The following is a 15,186-nucleotide window of genomic DNA, read 5'->3' on the forward strand; positions in this document are numbered from 1 at the left end:
TGTGCAACATTTCAAAATGATTTGATCCATTTGCCCAAGTTCCCTGAAATTAAAAAGTGATAAAAATTGACATATGTCACCAATTTTAAGACGCCTGTATATTTCTTTCAAATATTGGTGAAATGCACTGATGTGCTTTATCCAGGCTTGTCACAGAAGGCAATCTTTCATTGGTTTGATGAAGCTTGGAATACTGATCAAAAAGTGAATAAGGTTTTCCTGCTCCATTAACCCTGTAGCAGCAACTGCAGGCAAAGTTAGGCCAAGCATGCTTGCTTACATTCTGAAGCTAGAAGCTGCCAATGCAGAAATGTTTCTAGAAAGATCCTGCGCAGAGCTAAGTTTGTACATTCTGTATGCATTGCCATCCCTTCACTACTGAGTACGACCTCTCAGTGTGAAGCTACACTTTGCTACACAGGCTGGAGGATTAGCAGTCAGGGAAAGGTCTAAAGCTCAATCAGATTAGCCACCCCTCACCTGCACTTTAGAAATAAAATAAAGAGACAGTTGGTAGCTGTGTATTTCAAATAATGCCTGGTTTTGATCTCACAAGATGCTTTCAGATATGTATAATGGAAACACCATAGCAAAGGTACACCACAGGCCAGGAACCCCCTCTAAGGATTCCTGTCTAGCCTAGAAGGCCATGCCCCTTTTCCCAACCATCCATTCCTTGGTGGTTTCCTGGCTATTGTGTTCCCCATTCAGAAAGGTTTAAACACTTCTCCTATGGCTTAGTTTTGGGGAGTAGGAGCTCTAAGTTGCAGTTCCATGCTATTTGCATCCATGCCCCATTTGCCTTTGGCCCTTTTGCCTTTGGCCCACCAGTGGAATCTGACCCCTGAGAGTTTCTCTGGAGTAGAATTTGTTACTCAGTTTGAAAGAGATTCTGCACCCCGCATCAGAGGAAAGATACATTCTGCTGCATGTGCTGCACTAGGTTCTGTGGCATAGACATGTGGCAGTAATGATCTGTTCACTTGCATTATAAATCCCTATGATCACGAGATGAGAATCATCCTTAAAACTCAGGCACCTTTTGTGTAGAGCACTTTTTCGTCACAAAAGGCATTTATATAATTCATTATTTTATTAAACATAACCCTATTAAAAATGGAGTGTTTGGAAATATCATAGGCATTTCATTTCACATTTGCTTAACATAAATGCTTTTTAACTTGACCAGTTTTTATACTTGCCTTTATGTTACTGGACAGTGGCAAGAGAAATAATTTAGTCTTTATATGTGAGCGCTTAAGTGGAATCTACTATATTTCCATTAAGTTTTAAGTAGGATCCACTATATTTTGTGCAGCAACTTTAACTTTACATTTTGTATTTCTCTCATGAGTGGCTGTTTTTTTCTCATGGATCCTTAGCCAGTATTACAGGACAGGAGTTACCTGTATTACCCTCAAAGTTAAATAAAATTATAATTTCTGGTAGTCATATGGTTCTGTTGGTGTTGAAGATGAGCTTCCTACTGTCAGAATTCCATTTTAGCTGCAATTTGAAATTTCTTTTGTGGCAAAGCAAGACAATATAAAATATTTCCATATCTTGATAACTTCTTTCTGTCTGAGAAGCTAGCTATACACAGTCTCTGTAGAGACATTCTAAACCTTCTGTTTTCAACAGGATTTCAGATACAATCCTACAGAGGAACATAAAAGAAACCTCCAACACTGGAATACTTCAGCAAATTTTCACAAACCAAGTAAAGTTATTTTTGAGGATGGTCGTACTCAGGGAAAAGCTGAGCCTGTTCTAGAGATGGCAGCTTCCTTAACTACAGGATTATCAGAAGAGCTGCAAAAAATCAAATTGCTTCTTAAACAATTCAAGCAAGTGAATTTATCACAAGCCATTCATCCTTTGAACTTAAGTTTTATCAAGAATGATAGCTGGAAAACTACAGACGAGATGCAGAAGAAGCGAAGATCTGTACTTTTTGATTTCTGTGCAAAAAATGTTCATGAAAACAGACACTGGACTCATCTTTTGCGTATGGTGTCCAGAATATATGTGGAAGATAAACATAAAATCTTGTATTGTGAAGTCCCCAAAGCAGGCTGTTCCAATTGGAAAAGGGTCCTGATGGTACTCAGTGGTCTTGCCAAATCTACTGCTAATATTACTCATGATGCTGTGCACTATGGAAAACATCTGAGGAAACTGGACAGCTATAATCTAAAAGGGATACATACCCGTTTAAAGACATACACTAAAGTTATATCTGTACGAGATCCTATGGAAAGATTAGTATCTGCTTTTAGAGATAAGTTTGAGCATCCAAACAGCTACTACCATCCTGTGTTTGGCAAGTCCATTATTAAGAAATACAGACCCGATGCAGATAGGGAGGCATTAATAACAGGCTCAGGGGTGAAGTTTTATGAGTTCATCCAGTATTTACTAGACCCCCATCGACCTGTAGGTATGGACACTCACTGGGAGCAGATCAACAAGCTTTGTTATCCTTGCATTATCAACTATGATTTCATTTATAAATTTGAAACTTTGGAGGAAGATGCCAATTACTTTTTACAACTAATAGGTGCTCCAAAGGGACTGACCTTTCCCAGTTTCAAAGACAGACATTCTACTGACAAAAGAACAAATTCAGAAGTTGTGAGACAGTATCTTGCAGAGATTCCTGCCATAGAGAGGCAAAAGATCTATGATTTCTATTATCTGGATTATTTAATGTTTAACTATAGTGTACCATATGCAGAACCCTGATTTTGCTTAATGCTCAAGCAATCTTACAATTTAATTCATGAGTAGGAGAAAGATAGTTTCTTAAACGGCAGCATTCTCATTCACAATGCTTTTGTAAACTAAAGTGACACCAACTGGCACAAGTTATAAGAATATTGGAGAAGAAAAATTAATTGAACTGAAATGTCTGGGAGGAAAAATGTTTTTACAGTAGACAATTTAGAGTCTATAATGCAATAGATCTAATGTGAATGGCACTAAGCCAAGCATCCTCATAATGATTTGAAAACCTCTGAAATAGCATGATCTCACTGTGTCTATTCATTTGCCATAAGTCATGAATGTAGCAATTAAAAGCCAACTTTCTGAACAACTTTGTATAGTGTATATTAAACATCTATAGTTATAGATGGAAGGGTTGGTTCCAAACAGGCGCAGCTAATGACCCTGATCTGATTACACAGAACATGTTAGAAAGGCACCAAGTACAGAAAACAAAATCCAGCACCACTTTAGCCCTCACTCCAACTGATTACCCTGATTACACACATACATCACCTAATAGACATTTAATGAACATTATTTGTTAATACTAATATTGAGTTCACTGGTTTAAAAACTTTCTGTGCTTTGACTGTCACAAGTTCTTTAGCAGGAACAAAGCTCACTGTTCTTCATGGTCTCTGGGTCACACATGTGGGCTCTGTGCCTTCATGGAGCTCCAATTCGGAGAACCTGCACAGCTGAAGAGTTTAAATGGAGCCCCTCCCCTACCATCTCAACATACTTATTCCTTGTATGTCCTTTCAAATGGATCTTTAGCTAAAGGTTTTTGCTCTGTTTTGTTTTTCTGTTCTTGAAAGAAAGGAAAAGGCACAGTTTCTCTTCTTGTCACAATCGCAGGATTGCCTAACCACAGCCCAGTGCATGGCCTTGAAAGCCCCATTCCTCAAGTATGTTCAATGTGGCACCTACTCATGGGCACTCCCTTTGCCTCATCAGCTTTGCTGAGGGACACATTGGAGCCACCTGTGCCCACTGCCAAGCCAGCACTGAAATAAGGTCTTTGAGCCTCAGTGGGCCCTTCAGCTCCATCTCCTGATGTTCTCTACTCTTGAGCTCCCAGGAGCCAAGTTCAGGCAATAATACCATCAAAGGGAGTAATCGAGACCATAGAGTTCATTCTGCCAAGTGTCCAAGCCAGGTAGGGGTGTCTGAAAGAGAGACCCAAGGCATTACTGAAGATCAAGATATCTGTTTAATCTGAAACATCCAACAAACACTGAAGCTACGCAGTTGTCCACAGCAAACAGCAGTCTCCAGCTGAGATAATTTATAGCTGGCTACAACTGAGTAAAGCTACCTAATTAGGTCAGTGTGTTTCTTTTAAGGAAGCACCCACACTTGCCTTCTGTTTGAAAACCTGATGCCTCCACATAATCCTGCTCTCTGTTTTGAAAAAAAATTCCCTCCAGCTCTGTCTCCTGCCCTTGAGAAAGTCCAGAAACAGCCCAGGAGGACTGCTGGCCTTCTAATGGAAGACTGTCAGCTTCCTATTTTGCACTGGCTGGGATCCACTTCCTCGGATGATTTCTCCAAGTAGGGAATAAAGGATGCTGCTATGGACATTCAAGACATTTTGTCTCTTTTTGAATAACTTGGACACAAACAAATCCTGAGAACACACCAACTGGTAGAAAGGGTGAAAGATATGCTGAATGCTTGATGCCAGTGTCTACCCCCCTTTTACCAACATCACTTCAAACAATTGTGGAAGATCCCTTCTTCAATGCCTCCAGCATCAAAGTGCTCGGAAAACATCATGTACAGGAGGCAGGAGCACCTTTCAATTATCATTGAGTCTTTGCAGGGTAGTTGACACAAACCACTTTCCTCCCTATTAGATAAGGAAGGTTACAAACTGAATGTCATGCGGTAAGACATTATTCAAGTCTTGAACTATCAAGCTGCTATGAGCCAGTACTAGTACCTCTGCAAGACAATCAGGTCCTTGTATGATTACTTACCTGATGACCAACATGAACTGGCATGCATTTTTCAAGTCAAACCTGCCTACCTCTCTTCAACAAATCAACACATCTCATTATCAGACCACCTGCAATATGAAGGCCACAGTGGGATCAATAGCATGAAGACAACCTACTTAGTTCCACTCCGGCAGGATGACTCCTGAGGCTTGTTCCTGCACTTTTGATGGAATAGGATTTGTCCATGCTAAGACCAATGAAGTGATGGATTCAGTCCAAAAGGCTAAGACTAAGGCTAAAAGAATGGGGGTGGGCTGAGCACCAATGCAACTGCCATTAGTGCTGATCAAGCTAATATTCCTGGGCACACAGACATGGTGATTATTCCTTCAAATAGCAAGCTTCATTGTCTGGGAAATGCCAATACCCTTGCACACATTTTCATGTGACAAACGGAAAAAGAGACACAAGAGGAAAACAGCATTTTTAACTGTCTACAAGCCACCCTTTTCCACTTCTTACCACTTTCAGTACCTGATTCTCGCAATTCATTGAGACGTGGATTCAATTCATTGAATGTGAAGATCATATCAGATTCATGGCCCCTATCAATGGTTTCCTGAGCTACAGAATAGAATCTGATTTCCTCCCACCTTTAGGCAATGTGCACCATTATGGGACCATCACAAATGCTAGCAAGAGATATCCTCTTTCCTAGAGAAAGGAGAAATCCAACATGTCTTGCAGCATCAATTTTGCAGTGGATTCTATTCCTGTTTTCTACAGTGCTGAAAAGAATAGGGGAATTCATCCAGTTCTGAATCTTTGGGAGTTCAACTTCTTCATCACACCAAAGAAGTCCCTGAAGATTACTCTGACAGTGGTTCTTCCCTTACTGAGGAAAGGGGTCTAGTTTGCAGTAATCAATCAGTCAATCAGTCAATCAAGCCTCCTTCCACATTACCATACAACACAGATACCAAAAGACATCTTTATGCTTCTTTGAGTAGGAACTGCATCACACCTTTCTGTGGTCTATTTTTCAGAAGTAGGGAACTCCAGAAATAGATTTCTTTGCTAAGAGTTATAATAAGGTGTGCCCACATTTATGAAGCAGGGAAGGTTGGGAATGATGATTTCTCATGGATACCTTTCTTCCACACCAAGGCACTTGCCTTCTTTATGCATTCCTACCAATCTTTATCCCCACAAAGACAATGGTGAAAATTGAAGGTGACAATGCCAACTCCATCCTCTTAACCTCTGCTGGCCATGTTGGCCATGGTTTACCCACTTCCCCAGTCTGAACTGGAAATACTCCCAGCACTTACCTTGCAACACAATGGATGGATCTGTCATTCGGACCTCAAGAAACTCAGGACAGCACCATGGAGGCTTTGGCCCTCTTTCATGTCCCCTTCCAGCACTTCCAATCCCTCAGGGTTCACAAGGTCTGCCTGAACACCTGGAGATGGAAACCTTGAAATAAGCTCTTCCTTCTCTGCTATTTCTGTGCCCACAGGCCTCATTTGCCAGCCTTCACAGTCATGTGAAGAGTCGGTGCCCCCATGACCCTGGAAAGTGCTCCAAGAATAACTGCCCTTTTCAATCCCAATAAATGTAAATGGTGGATCTACTTGTTTTGTCTTGTGAAATTGCCTTAAATGTTGCCCTAATTTATCTCACCTCACTTTGAATGTTGTCTGACCAATTGAACTTTCCAAAGACTCTTCAAAGGCAATTATTCCAATAATCCAGTTTTAATATCATACATTATAAAACAACTTAAAAGCTTTTATACTTCAAGGTAGAAAGGTTTGGAGCATCCAAACAAATAAATGAACGTCTACTCACTGTAGGTGTCAGACATCTTTCAAAGAGTCTTCAGAAATTTCAGTTGTCAGTAATGTGGCCATATTTTTATTAGTAGGCATTGGAAATCACAGCTGTCCTGCAGCATCTGCACTTTACCATTCTGTTCTTGAGCACAATTGAAAGCATTGGTAATTCTCCTTAAAGCCTTCAGCTACTGGAGTTCGAGGTACCTTAAGAAAGAGTGCCTTAAGGAAAGCATGGCTTCTAATGTTGCTGGATGGCAATACTCATCAGCTGCAGCCGAGTTAGGCAAAGGTGAGAGATGACAGAAGTTGAACTCCAGTAACATTGCAGGGCCAAATGTTCTACATTCCTATCTTAGGGAGTGCTTCTTCCCATACTAGCCTGCTTGCCTCTATTGGAGATGCCCTTCAGTATGTCTTGACTGTGGTGGAAGGCTGGTTGAAGGAAACAAGAGAAAAGACCTCCTTATTGGTTGTACCCAATTGATGGAATGTTTTACTCAATAAAGCATGGTTTGCCTTCCTCTCTTGTGTTTTGTATGACGATTTTGTATGATTCCACAAACCCTTTGTTTTACCAGGAAGATCATTTTTTCATATAGACCTGGTTTGTGCATGGCCTGTGAATTCAGACTCTACCTTGTTTGTCGTCCAACAACTCAGAGTTTCAAATATCATGTAAACAACCCAGTGACAGAGTGTCCCTCAGTTGTTTATTACAGCAGAAGCAGACAAGCTTGTTGGAAGAATAGTGTTTTCATATGCTGGGAGTGGAGCCCTGGAAAAATGGAGGACAACCCAAACCAGCCAGGGCAAAAAGTTCCTTGTTCTGTGTGTTCACTGTGGAAAGCACCCTCTTCTATCTTTTGGATTCCCCATCTTTTAAAGTGCATTATAAAGTGGACTGATGAAGGAGGAATGCATTAGGATCACAGTTCCATGTGAAGGGGAGAATAAACATTCTCTTACAACTTGTTCCAGGGCCAGTTGCATGAAATCTTTGACCCCACCACACAGAGATGCTACTTGCCTGGTTTTGAAAAACATAGACACACTTCCCTAAATAGGCAACCTGTGCAGGTGGGAGGAGGGATTTACATATTTTAAAAATTACATCACACTTTCCATAGCACCAGTAGTTCCAATACAATTTAAAATAAATTTAAAGAAATGGGAGATATGATCACTAGTCTTCAATATTTTGTCAAGTTTGACCAATAGGAATTGATGCAGTTAATCACTATTGAACTACTTTCCCACTAGACGAATCCTACAAAACCTTAATGTAAACTAGAAAACTGGAGCCCCAGTCCATGGGCCTAATCAAGCCTTCATTTCAAATTCCCCACTCCTGAATGTTCACCTTGTGAAATATGAGGTGATAAGCTGAGCAGATGATGCTACAGAGAGCAAAAGCAAGTAAATCACATCTTGTTTCCAGTCACATTCACCCTTAGCTGGGGACCAGCATTTTAGCTGCCTAGGTTCTTACCTCTTGCTGAATTCCTTGGCCCTGGTTATAGCCTGGGAAGAAAATGCACCATCTCCTTACCTGAAAAGATTTTACAAGAAAAAGCAAATAAAAAGTTTTTCTTTGGTCTTGAAGCCCCAAGCAAGAGAGTATCTTTCAAACATGGAAAAAGAGGTGATAGTTCTGCAAAGAAACTGAGTAAATGGTTTGCTTTTGATTGACAGTAAGTGTTCCTTACAGCCATTCAGATGTAACCCCATACATGCAGGCACAAAAAATGATAAATGACAGTTAAGCAGAAAATATATTTGTGATTCAAAATTGTTTTGAAACAGTAAGGACAGATCCTGGAATCTACCCATGCTGTGTGCTTCCCCGATTCCTTTTCCCTGTTCCCAGTTAGAGATTCTGCATCTGTTCACAAATAAAATGCATGGATTACCAAATTCTAGTTTACTTATTTTATATCTCAGGCATGCTTTGGCATTGCTCCAAACAGCATTTTGTTTATTAATATAAAAAGAGCAACCACAGAGTATTATTCATGTGGACAGATTTACTTATGTTTGCAGTTCAAGGAAAGGAGCTGAAATTTAAAATGTTTGCATTCTGTTAAAACTGACAGTTATATTGTTCCAAATTTCACAGTAATTCTTAAGAATGGCCCATTATATGGAAAGAGGCAATCCTTCAGGTAACTTGTCCCCAGGCTTTTTCACACTGGAGTTAGTAGTAGCAGCACTTTGAACTGGGCCATCAAATGGACTGGAAGCCAACATGGATCACAGAGCATTACTGTAATAGGATAGTACTGATCAGCATCCTTTAACAATCATACTGCTGGAATTTCAGATGCATGTCTATGTATAAATGCACTGTCCTAATCCAGATGAAAGGTTAATAGAACAAAAATAACTGTCCCATTTAGGCTATCTCTGTTCAGATAGGGTCTTAGCTGGCTGTAGCAGTCTAAGCTAATGAAAATGCTCTAGTGCCTGTGCCATATTCAAGAACATCCCCAAAATATAAAGTTAACTGTTTAGGGGAATTGCAATCTCCTCCAGAACTTGTGGCTAGATGGACTGCCCATCAAGAGCACTTCCATTGACTCAGTGTATTGGCCCTCATTTGGTCGGTTACTGGACTTATGCGCTGATTCAGGATACATTTTATTAAAAGGCAAAAGAGCTGGGTGCTATCCATACAATAGTGACCTCTCAGTCCGCGTATCCAAATAACCCACCCCAGCTATTTCATGAAGATATTCAATAGCACGAAGATAGATTACAGACCTGTGGGATCCCAAAGTATAACTGCTAACACATAGAGCAATAATTCTGCAGCCCCACCTTCGGGAATTAGCCATCCAAATACAAATTGAACCACCACAACATGTTGCCTTCAGGACTGAGTCCACAGAGCCTATCCAGAAGGTTGCCATGGTTAATGGGCACCAAGATGTCCAAAGAATTAACAGGCGCACACTCCCTGTCCCACTCTTGGCATGGGTCATCCCAAAGGGTGACCAAAGCAATTTCCATTCAAACTTCAGGCGTAAAGCTTGAATAATCCAAGATGGTAATGTCCATAGAGCACCAGTGGTGTTTATTGATTATTCTGAATAGGCCCAGTTCTTCTAAGTATGTTGACAAATTCAGCACAATGGCTTTTGTAAATCAAGTCTTATCTGAATCTTAGGAATACCCTAATAACTAAAAGGGAAACTAAAGATGAAATTCACAAGCTAGCCTTCTCTAATAATTTCCCCATTTTTATGGTGTCTCACTGACTATCAAAAAACTAGTGATCATTTCTAAGGAATCCATAGTTAGCAATGTACAACTACAGTAATAAAATATGGTTTGAAACAACAGCCCGTGCATATGATGCAAAAACTTGATTACAGGAAAGATTATTGAGCTCATTACACCATGGTATCATTAGCCATGAATTAAGAACTCCCCATACCATTAAATGCTGTAATGTAAAACCACAATGCTGAAGCAAAGTATGAGTTGAGATTAAGTATTGCCATTATTTTTCCTGTCTGGCCCAAGAAACTTGTCAACATGTTCTTCCTCCCTTTAAAAAAAGTAGCTTAGTAATTTGAACAAAGCTTCACTAGTCATCAACCATGTTTCTTCCTGTGTTACCACCTAAAGACTTGCCTGTTATCTTAAGATATAAGAGAAGTGATGTCCTGCAATGTTATAAGTGCTCATGGGTTCATAATACTTTTGTAGCAAATTTAGATCATGTTCAACTTTGTTGCTAGTTTTGGAATAGATTGAAAACTACAGAGTATGCATATTCTGTATCTAAGCAATGGCATTCTTCTATGCAGTGAGCTGGTTTAATCCTTTTCTTACAGAAGAAAATGTGATGTCATTTTAACGCTTAAGAAAAAGCTTGGCATTTGAACTGTTTCTCCAAACTAAGTATGTTCAGAGAAAGAGCTGTGCAGGTTCTATTACATCTCACCTGATCCATATATCTCTTCCCCATACATCAATTGGCAACAAGTCACCACTCAAGGAGGTCTACATAATATTGTGTTGCACAACATCATGATGCATTACACAGTTCTGAACTGCAGTTTCCAGGATACAGTTTCATATTGTGCAAAAAACAATTCTATATGGAGAACAAGAGCTTCAGTAAAAGAACTCCTGCAGCAGATTACACAGATGAATGTCTTACTCTCTGAGAGAACATAATTCATTTGGGGTAAGTTTGTGCATCACAAGTAAGAACTAAGAAGACTCTGACACAGCAGACCTTTTTGCTCGACACAACTAGTCTGGTAATTTTCCACTGCTGCAGAAGCATTTTTTAAATAAAATTTATCCTTCCTGACAACTATGGACACATGCTGGTGGTAGCCTCTGCCTGAAGAAAAGCCAACACTCTTATCTGGCTCATGAATGGTTGCCAAAGTACAGGATTTAAACATTTCCTCCTGTCTTTTTATGCAGAAATATTTGAGAAAATTCAAGCAAAAATATTTTGGCACTGAATTCACAATAATGCAAGCAGTTCACAAAACATTGTGTTCTGGGAAGGGATATTTTTTCGTGTTGTTCCCCTTCTTAAATTCCTCTTTGTAACTCCTTTTGTCTGCTAATTTCCTCTGCTTCCAAGTTTCTTCTTTGTTCCCTACATAGTTGCCAGCAAGTTCAAGGGGCTTCCAAATTTCAAGTTCTACTGGATGCAGCTCTGCATAGCAATTTTCTGTGATGGAGACTGAGGACATCGAATCAGCAGGGGTCCCACGGCAACAAACATCAAGTGCTCAACACTTAGAATTTGAAAAACATCTTGAAGTTGACAACTGTAGCACACTTAGTACAAAATCTGTGCCTCTTCAGCTGAACAAATGCAGATTTGAAACAACACAGAATGGCCATTCACTAATGTTCAGACCTTCTTAAAAATCCCTAAAAGACCCAATAAAATAATAAATACATTTAAAAAGTATACAACTATGCCCAAATTCTTTGATTAACCTTCCTTTTTGTTCAAACAGTAGCAAGCTAAATACATTGGTTTCATGCAGAATTGCTTGCAGGATTGGAGGAGAACAGAATTCATGTTAATGCTTGTGTCTCATCCAAATCCTAAGAAGAACATTTAGGGTGGCTATTCTCTCCTCTCCAAATCCCATGTAAGTCTACAGAGTCATGTTATAATGTGCTCTGAAGCAAAACATGAATATAACTATTCCCGAAGCAAAGCCACAAAAGTATGACTACAAGTAAAATACAGCATCTAGGAAAATATATAGAGTTGTTTGTAAAAATAAGGGCTTAATAACTTCGAACTAATGATGTGAAATGGGATCCTGCCCAAATCTGATTTGTTCAATTTAGCTATGGCAGTCAGAAGTGGCTACTGGCCACATCCCTTTCTGTGAGCCATAGACCACAGAAGTTGGATAGGTCCCTCTAGCTCTTGTTAAAGAATGCATTTATGCAGAAACTAATACAGAGTTACTCAGGTCCAGCCAAGCCACTCTGATGAATGGGTCTGTCATGCACACACGGATGAGACATCAGAGCAGAAATTGCTCTAAACAGTTCCTATGCAGCTGTGTTGAGACACAGGCAAGACATGCTGATGCACTATGTGAAATGGTCCCCTCCCTTCACTTTCAGTGCATTTCTTTTCTTTCCCAAGTGCTCCTTTTACCAAAAGGGAAAGCTTACTAGATGCTTGCTGCTTTCTTTGTGCCAAAACTGTGCTGCTTGCTGAGCTGTGGCGTTAGGCTGAATGAGAGAAGCTGGGTAGCTGTTGTATAAAATTGGTAGTACTTGGATTTTCTGTTCTGTTCGCATTTATTATGCCTAGACTTGGCTCAATAACAAAACTGCTGAGAACAAGCAAATCACAGAAAGTCCCTTTGCTGTAGTTGGGGGTAGAGAAAAAAGCAAGAGTTCTCAGTTGCCTAAAACTGGTTAGCCTTTTCAATTGCCCAATCCCACTTACTAGACAATAATAAAGGACTATATTTTGTTGCTGTTTTGTTGTGGGCACTCCAGATGTTGGAATTTATCTCTCATCATCCCTTACCATCTGTTGTGCAGCATGGATCTAATGGAAGTTGCTCTCTGGCTTCAGGAGAGCCAGAGGTTATCCACCACTGCCTTGGGTTCAGTCTTGCTACTAACAAAAACTCATTGACTCAGTCATGACTGGCTGGCTTCCATTATGGTATGTGCCAAGCACCGTTTGACTACCTATACCCTCAGCCCCCAAGCACAGCTGTTGTCTGAATCCAGGCAGTATGGCTTGTTGGAGGAGGAGGGGACAACTTTCAATTAGCCCAGGTCACTTAGTGGTTCCTAAGAGATGAAATGAGCCCAATTACCCTTAGTCGAATGTATTCTCAACCACTGTAAATAAGCTGGTGAAAAATATTTCAGGCCCCATTCTCCTATCTTGTGTGTTTGTCATGTGGTTATTGACTACAGAAAGTCCAACTTTAGTGCCCTGTAAAAGACCATCAACCTACAATCTTTATTTGGGCTCACATTGGCCTGTAAGTTGCAAGAGTATGACATCAATTATGCTTTAGGAATGCCATGACGTGTTCTCGCTGAATTGACAAAGCAGAGATTTTTGGTTACCCACAAAGAAACTACCCCCCCCCAAAATATGGTTTAGACACTGTCAAAAAATCCTTGACATTCAAGAGCCCAATAATTCTTTTTTCCTAACTGTGTTTTTCAACCATCTCAAATGACAACTTTTCTCTCTTTATGCTAACCAAATGCATAAAATTATGTATATAATTATTAACAATTTTATTTTCAATCAAGTTTATAAAAGCAATGTACAAGGAAAAAATCCCTCCAGAGCAAAATATAGATTTAGATACAATACAATATAAAATTATTAAAATATTATTTCTACCATATATACACTTAAAAGAGAAGCCATAGGTATTTTTGAGCAACAGAAACAAATTGAAAAAGATCTGGGGTGAGGGAAGCGGGAGAGGTTTTTCCATGTGCCTAATGATCACAATAATTGATACCTGTCTTAATTCAAGCGCTGCTGGCTTTGAAGTCCAGGGGACTGGGATTCACCCTCTTTCGAAAGGAGCCAGTCTCAAGCTTGGGAGGGTTACTAGAGCCAGTGTTGTTGCTTGATCTCAGCTGGCAGTAGTGGCACAGACTGCATGTTCACAGATACACTTATTGTGCCAGTTGATTCAGTGTGATCCAGCCACAGGTTTCCATGCTTGACTGCATCATATATAGCTATTGTAATGCACTCTTTGTGGGGCTATCCTAGAAGAACATCCAAAAAGCTCAAGTGGTCCAAAATATAACAACAGGGCTGCTAACTCGAATATGGCAGCCTTGTTGTTATATTACATAATATGTAATATTGTTATATTGTTATATCACTTCTATACTGAAAGATCTGTACTTAGTGCCAATAGTTTCACAGGCTAAATTCAAAGTGTTGGTTGTAACCTTAGATTCCTAAATGAGCTAGGACCTGGCTATCCAAAGGGCTACCCCATTGAAGAAACCCTTACTTACAGGGACCTTTCAGGTAAAGGGCTTTCTCCTGTGTTGCTCCCAAACGCCAGAGCACATGTCCTGAGTTAAGGCATGCCTCTTCCTCCTCCATATTTTAGGAAAGGGAAGGTACTGTGCATCTTTTTAACATACTTTAAAATATTACTATAGTTTTTTAAATTGTTTGTAATGTTTTATTATGTTTGTATTTTTCTTTCTTGGATGCTTGCAAACAGCCAGGGAGTATGGAACTGCAATGACAGTTAGATAATTTCAGAAAGCAGGGCACCTTCGTTGGATGGCCACCAGCAGAAGGTTCTCCCCTAAGCATCAGTGAGGTTGGAGAGAAAAGCAGGGGACCATACAATCTCTCAAAAGCACACACTTTGATAACTCTGCTTTTGCACCTACTCCTCCTGCTTCCCATTTCTAGTTTTAAAGTTTCACAACTGGAGGCTTAAAGATAATTGCTTCAGTGATGCGTGTAGTTGAAAAGAATCTAACTTGGGCTTTGCAGTGTGAACAGTAGTAAAAACTTACTGCTGGCAGTCAAGTAAGCAGATACACAGCTTCAACTAGAAAGGAGAAAAGCATAGCGAATGACCGGCATGTAAAATGTGTGTGAGAGGATGGGAGAAGCATGTTGGTGGAAATCCAGCAGCATTCAGTCCATTTTTCCTCAGGTCATTTAAAGAGCACTTTCCAACATCCTAAAATTCCTCTTGGAGGCACTGCAGAGAGGGGCAGAGAGACTTTTGCAATTGACTGAAAGCACCTCGCCCTTTTGATAACATGTGGAATAACTGTTTAACTCTTTGTGGATAGTTACATATGATTCCATTCTCTTCTCCTTTATATGATACTCTCACAACAACCTGTCCCTGGTTGTGTGATCTGGAAATCATGCTACTGCATTTCATATACATGCAAATACACACACAAACTGCTGCCTTGATTATCTGGCTGTAGGTGTGCTTCAGTGGGCTTCCCAAATAATAAGCCTATTTTTCAGCTACTAGAAATTCGTTGTCTCCTTTTGGGTGTATTTTGAATGTTTCCAGGTTTCTCACACTTTCTGGATATGTGCTTCAGGATAGGAGATGTGAGGTATGCCTAGCTGCCCTACAAAGATTTAA

At 40.0% G+C, this 15,186-nt stretch overlaps 1 protein-coding gene across 4 annotated transcripts in view; it reads left to right on the forward strand.

The window, feature by feature from the left end:
• The window catches only part of CHST9 (carbohydrate sulfotransferase 9), a 74,828-nt gene extending 67,754 nt beyond the window's left edge, over positions 1–7,074 (forward strand). For all 4 annotated transcript variants that reach the window (XM_044423965.1, XM_044423964.1, XM_044423966.1 and 1 more), the window contains one exon: positions 1,642–7,074. In XM_044423965.1, coding sequence (XP_044279900.1) covers positions 1,642–2,745 — 1,104 coding nt within the window. In that variant the 3' untranslated portion in view covers positions 2,746–7,074. The remainder of the gene's footprint in view (positions 1–1,641) is intronic.
• The last annotated feature ends 8,112 nt before the right edge of the window (positions 7,075–15,186 follow it).

Source organism: Varanus komodoensis, unplaced genomic scaffold, assembly GCF_004798865.1.
Source record: "Varanus komodoensis strain SLA01 unplaced genomic scaffold, ASM479886v1 scaffold14_1, whole genome shotgun sequence".
In the NCBI taxonomy this organism is placed as follows: domain Eukaryota; kingdom Metazoa; phylum Chordata; class Lepidosauria; order Squamata; family Varanidae; genus Varanus; species Varanus komodoensis.